This window comes from Dasypus novemcinctus, chromosome 9 (assembly GCF_030445035.2).
Source record: "Dasypus novemcinctus isolate mDasNov1 chromosome 9, mDasNov1.1.hap2, whole genome shotgun sequence".
NCBI lineage: Eukaryota > Metazoa > Chordata > Mammalia > Cingulata > Dasypodidae > Dasypus > Dasypus novemcinctus.
In genome coordinates, this window is record NC_080681.1 from 94,364,589 (window position 1) to 94,379,196 (window position 14,608).

General features: G+C 39.7%; 1 protein-coding gene and 1 pseudogene across 1 annotated transcript in view; one reads left to right on the forward strand and one right to left on the reverse strand.

Annotated features, from left to right (window-relative positions):
- Positions 1-14,608, reverse strand: part of ZMPSTE24 (zinc metallopeptidase STE24) — a 63,985-nt gene that overhangs the window by 27,516 nt on the left and 21,861 nt on the right. Inside the window, exons 4-5 of the mRNA XM_004450634.5 lie at positions 1,646-1,762; positions 1,120-1,272 (exon numbers count right to left, since the gene is read on the reverse strand). Of these exons, the coding sequence (XP_004450691.1) occupies positions 1,120-1,272; positions 1,646-1,762 (270 nt within the window). The remainder of the gene's footprint in view (positions 1-1,119; positions 1,273-1,645; positions 1,763-14,608) is intronic.
- On the forward strand, positions 6,780-7,470 carry LOC101420151 (dnaJ homolog subfamily B member 6-like; annotated as a pseudogene).

Sequence of the window (14,608 nt, forward strand, 5' to 3'; positions counted from 1 at the left end):
CAAACCTATTGAGCACTGAAACAAAGAATGATTTAGCCCTTACCCTGTATAAAAGGAACTTGAAAATCTTGTTCAAGGCTCGGGTTTGAAACAGAAAGCTCCCGAGTCAGGCTGGCCATCAATAAATCATTTTTCCTTCTCAAAATCATTCCTGAGTCCTGGCCTTTCTATACGCAAATAATTGAACCTCTCTCAACTTCGACAACAATACAACAGATAGCTGTAAATCCAACTAATGCCCATTTTCTGATCTTGATCCCACTAGTGGAAAGTGGAACAATGAGTATCATGGTAATTCAGATTAAAATAAACCTCATCATTAGTGGTACTGAAGGACCTGAAGAGCTGATAGATGATATTTTCTGAGGACTGTAAAAAACCATTTTGATTGTTTTGGCAGTGTTTGTGTAGTGAAGCAGTTTAGAATATGGGAAAGAGAAGCAGAAAGAAGATGAGAGGGAGGGAAAATGGGTAAAAAAAGAGAGAAAGGGAAAAAAGAAAGAGTAAAAGGGAGGGAGAAGGAAGAGAGGGGAAAAAGAGAGGTGACAGTGGAAGAGAAAAGGGTAAGCAAAAAGGGAGAAGGATAGGAAGAAGGGGAAAGAGAGTAAGGGGAAGGGAACAAAGAAGGGATAAGAGGAGAAGGAAGAAAGGAGAAAAGGAACGGCAGAGGAAGGGCAAGGCAGCGGAAGCAGAGCAGTAGAAAACTAATAAGTTTATGCTCTTTTTCTCTTTTCCCTCTAAAATCTATCCTTTTTAAAACATTCATGATTTTTAGGCACTGCAGGTCAGTGAAAGGCCATTAAATTATCAATTCAGTCATCCATTCTACTAACAATTCACAAGTGGTCAGTTCAAAATCGCTTGACAACTGAATCATTAAAAGTGACTAACAACTAACTTCTAGGATCTATATGAGTCAGCATAAAGAGAAGAAAACCTATGGTCAGAGTCAACCATCTTATTTCTATACCCAAAAAACAAACCGAGAGGGAAAACTATATAATCACCTATTTATATTTCATCTGCTGCTTAAGAACTGTTTGCATGCTAGTGAAGATTAAATCAGTTATCTCACCAAGGAACTTTTGTAAAAGAAAATAAGACAAAGATTTTACTCACCAGAGAAACAACTAATGTGAACAGCCAGGCATATATAAAAAAATAGTCCCCCCCAATTTTAATAATGTAAAGTAGAAGTGAAGACACAGGCAACAAAATACACTGAGTCACAACAAATTTCTTGATTGCATCTTTCATGAAGAATCCCAAGGTCTGAAAAAAGAAAACATCATCACAAGAAACTGAGAAACTAGTTTTGCTTTTTTAAAGAACTGAATACAAAGAATACCAAATTAAAGCAATTTTTAAAAATTAACATGCAGTAAGACTATAGTATAGGACACAGTAGCTTAAGACAGTAATTGTCTTGTACTTCACAGTTTAAAATAAACTCATTTCCATGTTATTAGCTGAAAAAGCTAGACTAGACATTAGTGCTAAAAGAGTCCTTACAAGCAAAATCTTTACTGTTTTTCTCAAGTCATGCTCTAAAACAGCAAATTATGTTTAAATTGTTACCAGCACTGGACTAAAAGCACAAAAAGACTTGACATTTAAAAGAGAATATTTGTATGCTCTATTATACCTGTTGATTGAAACCATGTTTTTCTTCTATTACAAAAGTATTATAAAGGCTCCAAGGCAAACCAGTCAATGCACTGAAAAGTGTAGCCAAAAGCAGAAACACCAAGGACTGAGTGATCTAAAGAAAAGAAGAAAAAAAATGGCAGTTTTTATGGTATAAAATAACTCATTCTTTTAATGAATTATGAGTGAATAAGTCAATGAGTATTTGCTGAGTACCTCCTATATCTCAAGCAATGTGCAATCTTGACTCTAAGGGGTAAGACAAGGTCAGAACATCATCTTTGCCCTCAAAAAATATTTACTTGTGAAACAGGCAATAAACAATACTTCTTTTATTCCATAGGCATTATATAAAAGTTACCTTAAGTCATGTAGACAAAATGGTTAAAGGGGGAAGAGATTTGGCTCAATGGACAGACCATATAGGAGGTCCAGGGTTCAAACCCAGGACCTCCTGACCCATGTGGTGAGCTGGCCCATGCACAGTGCTGATGCACGCAAGGAGTGTTGTGCCATACAGGGGTATCCCCCGCAAAGGGGAGCCCCACGTGCAAAGAGTGCACCCTGCAAGAAGAGCCAGCCCGCATGAAAAAAGCATAGCCTGCCCAGAAGTGGCGCTACACAGAGAGCTGATGCAGCAAGATGACACAACAGAAAGAGACACAGATTCCCAGTGATGCTGACAAGAATACAAGCAGACACAGAACATCAGTAAATGACACAGAGAGCAGACAACGGGGTGGTGGTGGGGGAATAAATAAATAAATCTTTTTAAAAAATGATTAAAGGAATTTAGAAAAGAGAGCCAACAACATATGCTGGCAAATTCAAGGCAGGCTTACAAATCAGAAGAAACTTGGGATGCCAGTTGAATAAAGAGATAAATTTGTAGAATAGAAGAGGATTGGAGGAGAAATTCCATATAATTTACAAAAACAGAGAGAAAAGAACACTCTATAGGTGGAAGATGACAAGATGATAGACCTAGTTGTGACCATGCAGAGAAACTTAGAATGAAGACTCAAAAACGCAGGCCTGGGGCAGGTAGGGCAGGGTATTCTAAAGTTTTTACAAAAAGCCAATAGAGAAAATTATTTTCAAGAATTACTTTAATTGCCTTTAAATAGGTCCTTATAAAATCAAAAGCCAAGCATTTTCTAGTTTCTTTTGCAAACTTTTTTCCAGGCACAGTGAAAGACAAGATCTAAATAGTATGAAGGGGGAAGCGGACTTGGCCCAATGGATAGGGCGTCCGCCTACCACATGGGAGGTCTACAGTTCAAATCTCGGGCCTCCTTGACCCATGTGGAGCTGGCCCATGTGCAGTGCTGATGCACACAAGGAGTGCTGTGCCACGCAGGGGTGTCCCCTGCGTAGGGGAGCTCCACACACAAGGAGGTGCGCCCAATAAGGAGAGCCACCCAGTGCGAAAGAAAGCACAGCCTGCCCAAGAATGGCCCCGCACACACTGAGAACTGGCACAGCAAGATGACGCAACAAAAAGAAACACAGATTCCCAGTGCCGCTAATGTGGATGGAAGCGGTCACAGAAGTACACACAGCGAATGGACACAGAAAGCAGACAACTGGGAGAAGGGGGGAAGGGGAGAGATTAAAAAAAAAAAAAGGTATGAAGGGAGCTGTGGGGAGCCGGAAGGACAATGAAGCAAACAGAACCTTTTTTCTCTTTCACAACCACTCAGTCACTGCTCCCCTTGCAGCACCCCCACCCAGTATATAACTGAATTGTTTTAAATTAAACATGAGTATACCACACACTACCAAAGTAAATTCATTCGATAGTAGAGATGCAGCCTATATAAATTTCTAAACACAATAATAAGGGAAGTGGGGAGAGGAAGGAAGGAGATTTGTCTGGCTACAACAAGCAGGAATAGTTTATTCTAGTACTTGTTTCCAAACTGGAACTGGGAAAATTCTTAAAAATAAAAATTTTAGAAAAGATTCCAGGACCTTCTTTAAAACTAATGAATTAGAATTTCGTCTTCCAAAAGTACAATCATATTGTAGAGACTGCTTGAATTACTGCTTTTCTCACTTAAAATATCAAAAACATCTTTCCATATCAATAACTACAGATTGATATAATTTTGAATGGTTCTAAAGTATTCCACTATATAGGTGGGTACTGGCCATTTCCATTATAGCATTCATTCAATGCTACAATGAACCACTTAATACATACATCTTCATGCATTCATTTCCCATAAGAATTCATGAAAGCAAAATGTCTCATGTAAAAGCGTATGAACTTTTTTAAGGTTTTCGGAAATGCCAAGATGCTCTCCAGAAAAAAATGTACCAACATCAAGAAGACACTGACAAAAACAAAGAATTTGAAATCCTGAATACAAAGGTAACAAAGCTCACAGGACTGAAAAGACACAGTAGGTGAGACCAAAAACACATTAACAGCAGGCTCAAAATTATAGAAGAAAGAATTGATACCAAAGACAGATCAGCTGAAATTGAATGGAGAAAAGAGTGGAAAAAATTGAGCAGGGGCTCAGGGAGATGAATGATAACACAAAATGCAACAACACATGTGTCATGGGAGTTCCAGAAGAGAAAAGGGGCAGAAAGAGTGTTTGAGGAAATAATAGCTGAAAATTTCCCAACTCTCGTGAAAGAAACGAAACTTCATGTTCAAGAAGCCCATCATACCCCAAACAGAATAAATCTGAATGGACCTACTCCAAGACACACACTACTCAGAATGCCAAAGATAAAGAGAAAATTCTGAGAGCAGCAAGGGAAAAAGCAAACCATCACATACAAGGGATACCCAATAAGACCTAATGTAGATTTCTAATCAGAAACCACAGAATTGAGAAGACAGTGATATTATACATTTAAGAGACTGAAAGAGAAAAACTGCTAGCCAAGAATTCTGTATCCAGCAAAATGGTCCTTCAAATATGAAGGTAAGTATAAAATATTCACAAAAGAAACTAAGAGAGTTTGTAAAAAAGAACCCACCTTTACAAGAAATATTAAAGGAAGCCTTAGAGCCTGAAAGAAAAAGATAGGAGAGACAGGCCTGGAGGAGAGTATAGAAGAAAGAACAGCAGAAAGGATAAATAAAAGAGTAAAAAGATGAAAATAAGATGACATATGAAAACCAAAGAATAAAATGGTGGAAGTAAATAATGCATTTACACTAATATCATTGAATGCAAATGGATTAAACTCACCAATCAAAAGATACAGGCTGACAGGTGGGTAAAAAAAACACAAAGCATCCATATGCTGCTTACAAGAGACCTACCTTAGACCCAGGGATACAAATTGGCTGAAAATGAAAGGTTAGAAAATGATACTCCATGCAAATCAGACAAAACAGACTTTAAATGTACAAAAGTAATAAGAGATACAGAAAGCCATTATATATTAATAAAAGGGACAATCCATCAGGAAGATAAAACAGTCATCAATAAATACGTGCCTAACCAGGGTGAACCAAAATATGTGAGACAAAACTCTGGGAAAATGAAGGGAGAAATAAACATCTCTACAATAATCCTTGGAGACTTCAACACCCCACTCACATCATTAGACAGAACAACTAGACAGAAGATCAACAAGGAAACAGAGAACTTGAACAATATAAGCGAGTTAGAACTAACAGACATACAGAATGTTGCATCCAAACTCAGCGGTTTATACATTCTTCTCAAGTGCACATGGATCCTTCTCAAGGATAGACCACATGATGGGCCATAATGCAGCTCTCAATAAATATAAAAAGGCTGAAATTACACAATGCACCTTCTCAGATCACAATGGGATGCAAGTGGAAATCAATAATAGACAGGAAAAAAGTAAATTCATGAATGTGGGGAGGCTGAACAGCACATTTCTGAATAATCAGTGGGTCAAAGAAGAAATTGCGAGTGAAATCAGTAAATTACATTGAAACAAATGAAAATGAGAATACAACTTATCAAAACTTATGGGATACATCAAAAGCAGTCTTAAGAGAGAAATTTAGGGAAGCGGATTTGGCCCAACAGATAGAGTGTCCGCCTACCACATGGGAGGTCCACGATTCAAACCCATGGCCTCCTGACCCATGTGATGAGCTGGCCCATGCGCAGTGCTGATGCACGCAAGGAGTTCCGTGCCACGCAGGGGTGTCCCCCGCGTAGGGGAGTCCCACGCACAAGGAGTGCACCCCATGAGAGCCGCCCAGCGCAAAAAAAGTACAACCTGACCAGGAATGGCGCCTCACACACGGAGAGCTGACACGGCAAGATGACGCGACAAAACAAGACACAGATTCCGGGTGCCGCTGACAAGAATACAAGTGGACACAGTACATATAGCAAATGGACAGAGAGAGCAGACACCTAGGGTGGGGGAAGAGGAAAGAAATAAATAAAAAATAAATAAATTTTAAAAATCTAAAAAAAGAGAGAGAAATTTATAGCTCTAAACACCTACATTAAAAAAGAACTCAATGATTTAACTGAACAACTGGAAAAACTAGAAGAGCAAACCAATCCCAAAGCAAACAGAAGGAAAGAAACAATAAAGATTAGAGCAGAAATAAATGAAATTGAGAACAAAAAACAATAGAGCAAACCAACAAAACCAAAAGCTGGCTCTTTGAGAAGATCAATAAAACTGACAAACCTGTAGGTAGACTAACAAAGAGAAAAAGAGAGAAGATGAAAATAAATACAATCAGAAATGAAAGGGGGCAAGTTATGACTGGCCTAATAGAAATGAAAAGGATCACAAGAGGCTATCATGAGAAACTGTATGTCAACAAACCAGACAACCTAGGTGAAATGGATAAATTCCTAGAAATGCAAACAATCTATATTGATACTATAAGAAATACAAGAACTTAACAAACCAACCACATTTAAAGAGGTTGAATCCATCATCAAAAATCTCCCAACAAAGAAAAGTCCAGGACTAGACAGCTTCACAGGTGAATTCTACCAAACATTCCAAGAAGAATTAGGGAATGACAGCCACCATGTCCACCAGCACTGGCCATGAAGGAGTTGAGAGAAGACCACAGGCCCCACTGCCCAGCCTGTCCTCTCTCCTGACAGTGGCTGCCAACCTCCTCAGTACTTGTTCCAATAATCTGTTAAAACATGGTGGATTATGATGAAGTTCTACACATGCAGAGACATGCCTCAGCCAAGGATATTAAAAAAGGATATAAATTGGCACTGAAGTGACACCATGATAAAAATCCTGAGAAGAAGAAGCAGAGAGAAAATTCAAACAAGAGCTGAGGCATATGTGGTGTTATCAGATGCTAAAAAATGGGACATTTATGACAAATATGGTAAAGAAGGATTAAATGGTGCTGGTGGAAGTGAAGTCATTTCGACAATCCATTTGAGTTTGGCTTTACATTCCATAATCCAGATGATGTTGTCAGAAAATTTTTTTGGTGCAACAGACCCTTTTCCATTTGACTTCTTTAAAGACCCATTTGAGGAGTTCATGTAAATAGAAGCAGGGGCATGGGATCATTTTTCTCTGCCTTCAGTGGGTTTCCATCTTTTGGAGGTGGATTTTCTTCTTTTGATACAGGATTTACTTCATTTGGTCCACTGGGGCATGGGGCCTCATTTCATTTTCTTCAATGTCCTTTGGTGGTAATAGGATGGGCAACTTCAAATCTGTATCAATTTCTAAAATAGTTAATGGCAGAAAACCACAACAAAGAGAATTATTGAGAATGGTCAAGAAAGAATAGAAGTTGAAGAAGATGGCCCGTTAAAGTCCTTAACAGTAAATGGTAAGGAGCAGCCGCTATGCTTAGATAACAAGTAATTCAACACACGCATTTAAAAGAAATGTTAAACTATAACAAGTAGCATTTGAGGATTAACAGAAATATTTTTTGTGAAGATTTCAAACGAACTCTCCTTTCAGTATAACTGTACCTAATCTAAATAAAGTATTTATAAACAGCTCATTGGAGCACCGATTTGCCATAGACTTTTGAGTTTATTGTTGGGACCACTTTAATAGACCATTTTTTTCTTTCTGTCTTTAAAATTGTTATAAATTTCTGGGAAGCAAATTTGCCTCAACTGATAGAGTGTCTGTCTACCACATGGGGGGCCCAGAGTTCAAACCCAGGGCCTCCTGACCCGTGTGGTGAACTGGCCCACATGCAGTGCTGCCACACACGAGGAATGCTGTGCCACGCAGGGACATCCCCATGTAGGGATGCCCCACGTGCAAGGAGTGTGCCCCACAAGGAGCGCCGCCCCGCGTGAAAAAAAAAACAGCCCGCCCGGGAGTGGCACCACATACACAGAGAGCTGACACAACAAAAAAGAGACGCAGTTTCCCAGTGCCGCAAGTGGATGCAGAAGAACACACAGCGAATGGACAGAGAGAGCAGACAATGGGGGGTGGGGAGGGGGGGATAAAAATTTTAAAAAAAGAAGTCAGTGGAAAAAATTAGGATTGATCTATGACCTTTAAAATTTTGTCAAAATATTAAAAATTTAGTGTCAGTTCTAAATGTATAGGAAAGTGGTAAAAATTGTAAAACTAATATTTATACAGTACACTGTATTTAAAAACATTAAAAACATTGAAAATCACTGTTTTATTTCTTTGTAAAAGACTTATCAAAAATTATTTGAACAATACTTACCTTACACTTACCTTCTGTCCATTATGTAACTTAGAATATGGAACAAGCATTTTTCCCTGCCTTGGTGAATTATCATATTCCTTTCAAAGCTTAATCTCAGAAGCGGACTTGGCCGCCAGTGGTTAGGGCGTCCGTCTACCACATGGGAGGTCCGCGGTTCAAACCCCAGGCCTCCTTGACCCGTGTGGAGCTGGCCCACGCGCAGTGCTGATGCGCGCAAGGAGTGCCATGCCATGCAGGGGTGTCCCCTGCGTAGGGGAGCCCCACGCACAAAGAGTACGCCCCATAAGGAGAGCTGCCTAGCACAAAAGAAAGTGCAGCCTGCCCAGGAATGGCGCCACACACACGGAGAGCTGATGCAACAAGATGACGCAACAAAAAGAAACACAGATTCCCATGCCGCTGACAACAACAGAAGCAGACAAAGAAGAACACACAGCAAACAGACACAGAGAAGAGACAACTGGGGCGGGGCGGGGCGGGGAATAAAATTTTAAAATCTTTTAAAAAAAAAAAGAAAAAAGCTTTATCTCCAACTTTTTATCCTTTGAGCTTTCAGTGTCGTGAAATGTATCTTCTAGAGGTCCTTTAAAGTGTAGTTTTTGCTGGTATCACTTCCTCTGGGACATTTTCAACTTTCTTATCACAACCATTTTCTTCATATATGTTGTTAAGTTTTTCTTTAAAGTCTTTTTAAAGACAGCAGCATCAACATCCCACAGTCAGCTATTTCATTTATGTTATATTTTGAATTTCATTACCAGTGAAACCATTTTTGTTTGTTAGCTGTACTGTTGTCTTTGTTGGTCAATTCTCTCTTTTGATTATCCATTTTTGCAAAGTGACATGTGGGAGACAAAGAAGCAACACAACTACACACTGCTGTCTGTGCATGAAGTGAATAACAGATGCACAGTGACCAATCACTGGCACACTTTCAAAGAAATGAGGTAACTGGTTACTTATCATGGTGGGGACATCTACTACTGATATAATGATTTGTGGACTGAAGAGCCAACTGCAAAGTTTATACTTTATAAGATTACCTACATAATGTACTGTGATAACTGAAATTTGAACCATTTTGTTGGAAGACTGGTACTTGTTATTTAACAAAACAAGGATAAATGACATTCATTGTATCAGAACTGTATAAAGTGAGAACTGCCAGTACTATTCAGCCACAAAAGAGAACAAAGAAGATCTATATAATCTAACAGGAAAGGATCTCCCAAGATATGGTTAAGTGCAAAAATATTATCTCAGGCCAGGACTGGACTTTCAGGAAGACAGCAAACTAGAAAGACATGGGACTCTCTTCTCCTCCAGAAAAACAGCTAGAGGACAGGCTGCAACAGCCTAGAAAAAGATCTTCTAGGGTTCGGGGCACTAGGTGAAGGATGAACACTGCCCAGAGGAGAGAGGGACAAAGGAGGGAAATCGCGATGACAGAACTGTGAGTTGAAACCAGTGGCTGCTACTGCCGACACCATTCCCCACACTAAAGACACTTTAAAACTGCCAGGCCACTGGGCCTGCAACTACAGAAAAAGGGGGCTCCAGGGATCTACCACCCCAGGAAAGGGGAGAGAGAGGGACACAGCCTAAGGCTGACTCAGTTTCTGACCCATAAATTTGGTCTGCTAGGTCCCAGGAGCCCTTCCAGGCCAGGTGGAGCTGTGCCATTGTTTGCCTTGGAGCCAGCAAGGGGCTAGAGATATACAACCCTTGCAATCTCCTCCTCTATTAATAGGTACTGATTGTTGAGGACTAAGAGGGAAGTGGAAATATTTCAAACCAGGGAAAAGGGAAGGAGCTACCAGAGAAGGCTGGAAAACTGTCTCAGAGAAAATTTGAATTACAAAGCTCAAAGGCTCCAGAGAGGAAGCTATATCACACTGATCCCATCTGTGTCGCAACAAATACACTTCGACCAAGCACTGAACTGAGACCTGCCAAAGAGTGCCATCTACTGGCAGACCAAGGAAATGCACTCAAGAAAATAAAAAGCAGGAGAGGCTTTTTGTGGCCTCTATAGCCTGCTTCACCAAGGCCTTAAGAAGTGACTCTACAATCAATTACTGGGTCCAGTGCCCAGTTCTGAACAACCAGCAAGACAATACTAACAATCCAGGTCAAGCCAAAAATCAAAGAGCAGTGGTAATACACAGCCTCCCGCCACTAAATCCCTACAAAAAAGAAAGAAACGAAGCATCTGAATAAACTACATCTTAATCAGATGCCTAGATATCAGCAAAAACTCATGAGCCATACTAAGAAAACAGAAGACATGGCCCATGAAAAAGAATATATATTAAAGCCCCAGAAGAGATGAAGAATTTGAAAGAACAAGTTGGCAAGATGTGCACACGTTTCCAAAATCAAGTTGATGATTCGAAAGACAATATGGTTAGAGAGAAGACTGACATCAAGAGGACATTGAGCGAGCTCAAAGAAGAATTTGAAATCCTGAATAGAAAAGTAACAGAGCTCACGGGAATGAAAGACACAGTAGGTGAGATCAAAAACACATCTGAGGCACACAAGAGTAGACTCAAATGACAGAAGAAAGAATAAGTGTACCAAAGACAAAGCAGCTAAAATTGGAGAGAGAAAAGAACAGAGTGAGAAGAGAATGGAAAAAATTGAGCAGGGGCTCAGGGAGTTGAATCATAACACAAAATGCAACAACGTACGTGTCATGGGAGTTCCAGAAGAAGAGAGAGGAAAGGGGGTAGAAAGAGTATTTGAGGAAATAATAGCTGAAAATTTCCCAACTCTCACGAAGAAATGAACTTACATGTCCAAGAAGCACACCTTACCCCAATCAAATAAATCGAAATAGACCTACTCCAAGACACATACTACTCAGAATGTCAAATGTCAAAGATAAAGAGGGAAGTGGATATTGCTCAACAGACAGAGCATCTGCCTACCATATAGGAGGTCCAAGGGTTCGATATCCAGGACCTCCTGGCTTGTGTGGTGAGTTGGCCCATGCAATCCTGCTGCATGCAAGGAGTGCCGGCCCATGCAGGAATGCCCCGTGTAAGGGTGCCCCCCACGCAAGGAGTGGCCCCTGTGCAAGGAGAGCCACCCCGCGCAAAACCGCAGCCCACCTAGGAGTGGTGCTACACACACACAGAGAGCTGACATAGCAAGATGATGCAACAAAAAGAGACAAAGATCTCCAGTGCCGCCTGATGAGAATTCAAGCAAGCGGACACAGCAAATGGACGCAGAGATTAGACAACAGGGGGAGAGGGGAAGAGAAAAAAATAAATCTTAAAAAAAAAAAAGAGAAAGAGAAAATTCTCACAGCAGCAAGGGAGAAGCAAACCATTATGTACAAAGGATGGTCAGTAAGACTTAGCATACATTTCTCTTCAGAAACCACAGAAGCTAGAAGTCAGTGGTATGACACAATTAGGATACTGAAAAAGAAAAGCTGCCAGCTTAGAATTTTTATCCAGCAAAACTGTCCTTCAAATATGAAGGTGAGTGGGAAGTGGATTTGGCTTAAATGACTGGGCTTCCGCCTACCATACAGGAGGACTTGGGTTCAATCCCTGGGGTGTCCTGGTAAAAAAGTGTGCCCTTACAGTGAGCTGTGTTCCCACGCGAATGTCCGTGCGGCAAGCCAGTGCAGCAAGATGATGACGCAATAAAAGAGATGAAGGAGAGGGTCAAGAGGCAAGGTGCAATAGAAATCAGGAACTGAGGTGGCAGAAGTGAAGAGAACTTCTCTCCACATCAGATGTCTCCAGGACTGAATCCTAGAGGAGAAAAACGAGAAGAGAAGACAAAAAGAGAAAAAGATACAAAAAGATCACACAGCAAATGGACACAGAAAGCAAAAAACCAGGGCAGGGGGAAGGAGAAGGGAAAAAAAATATGAAGGTGAGTATAAAATATTCACAAACAAACAGAAACTAAGAGAGTTTGCAAAAAAGAATTCACCTTTGTAGGAAATATTAAAGGACGCCTTAGAACCTGAAAGAAAAAGACAAGAGAGACAGGCATGGAAGAGAATATAAAAGAAAGAATAGTAGAAAGGATAACCAAAAGAGTAAAAAGACAAACAAAAATAAGATAGGACATAAGAAAACCAAAGATAAAATGGAGGAAGTAAATAGTGCATTTACAGTAGTATCACTGAACGTGAATAGATTAAACTCCCTGTGATGGTGAGGCTATTGATTGTGTCAACTCCACCAGGTAATTATGCCCAGTTGTTTGGTCAAGCAACCACTGGGCTAACTGTAATACAAGGGCATTTATGGACTTTAGTCATCATTGACTTTACTGCAGTGGTAAATCATGGATAGCTGATTACAATTACATCAATCAGGGAGATTGCCATCAGCAATGAGTGAAGCTTTATCCAATCAGTTGAATGACTTAAAAGGGGAAGTGATTCCAGCATTGAGTCAGAATTTCCCAGCTTGTCCTTGGACAGCCAACGACTACCAGAACTTGTCAAGAACCTTTACTGGACTTCACTGGAGCCCCTGGTTGTAGCCTGCTTGTGGAACCTGGACTTGTACACCCCCATGGCTGCATAAAAGACTCTTATAAAATCGCATACTATTGACACATATCGCTTGATGATTCTGTTTCCCTAGAGAACTCTGAATAATACACTCCCCAATAAAAAGACACAGGCTAACAGAATGGATCAAAAAACACAAGGTATCCATATGCTGATCACAAGAAACTCACCTTAGACCCAAAGATATAAACCAGCTGAAAGTGAAAGGTTAGAAGAAGATACTCCATGAGATAGCAACCAGAAAAGAAAAGGGATAGCCATACTAATATCAGACAAAACAGATTTTAAATGCAAAAAAGTTATGAGGTACAGAAGACCATTATATATTAATAACAGGGACAACCCACCAGGAAGATAGAACAGTCATAAATATCTATGCACCTAACCAGGGTCCCCAAAATACATGAGACACACTCTGGGAAAACTGAAGAAAGAAAAAGACATCTCCACAATAATCCTTGGAGCCTTCAACACCCCACTCACATCATTAGACAGAACTAGACAGAGAACTTGAACAATATGATAAACGAGTTAGACCTAACAGACATACATAGAACGCTGCATCCAAATTCAGCAGGTTATACATTCTTCTCAAGTATACATAGATCTTTCTCCAGGATAGACCACATGTTAGGGCACAATAAAGCTCTCAATAAATATAAAAAGATTGAAATTATACAAAGTACCTTCTTTGGCCATAATGGTACGAAACTGGAAATCAATAATAGACAGGAAAAAAAAAAATTGCAAATGTGCGGAGGCTGATCAACACACTCCTAAATAATCAGTGGGTCAAAGTAGAAATCGCAAGTGAAATCAATAAATATATTGAGACAAATGAAAACGAGGATACACTTATGAAAATTTATGGGATACAGTGAGGGCAGTCTTGAGAGGGAAATTTATAGCCTTAAGTGCCTATATTAAAATAGAAGAAAGAGCTAAAAAGAGAGATTTAACTGAACTAGAGAAACTTTAGAAAAAGCACCAATCCCAAGGCAAGAAGAAGGAAAGAATAGAGATTAGAGCAGAAACAAATGAAATTGAGAACAAAAAAACAACAGAGAAAACCAACAAAACCAAAAGCTGGTTCTTTGAGAAGATCAATAAAATTGACAAACCCCTAGGTAGACTAATAAAGAAAAAGAGAGAGAAAATGTAAATAAACACAATCAGAAACAAAAGGGGGGAAGTTACAACTGACCTCACAGAAATAAAAAGAATTGTTAAGAGGATATTACAAGAAACTGTATGCCAACAAACTAGAAAACCTAGGTGAAATGGACAAATTCCTAGAAACACACAACCAACCCTCACTGACGCTATAAGAAATACAGGAACTTAACAAACCAATCACATTTCAGGAGACTAAATCTGTCTCAAAAATCTCCCATCAGAGAAAAGTCCAGGGCCAGACAGCTTCACAGGTGAATTCTACCAAGCATTTTGAAAAGAACACCGATCCTGTTTAAACTCTTCCAAAAAACTGAAGAAGAGGGAAAGGTACCCAACACATTTAATGCAGCCAATATAACCCTAATACCAAAGCCAGATAAAGATACTACAGGAAAAGAAAATTGCAGACCAATCTCTCTAATGAATATAGATGCAAAAATTCTCAACAAAATATTTGCAAATAAAATCTAACAGCTTATTGAAAGATTTGTACATCATGACCAAGTGGGATTTATTCTGGGTATGCAAGGCTGGTTCATCATAAGAAAATCAATCAACATAATACACCACTG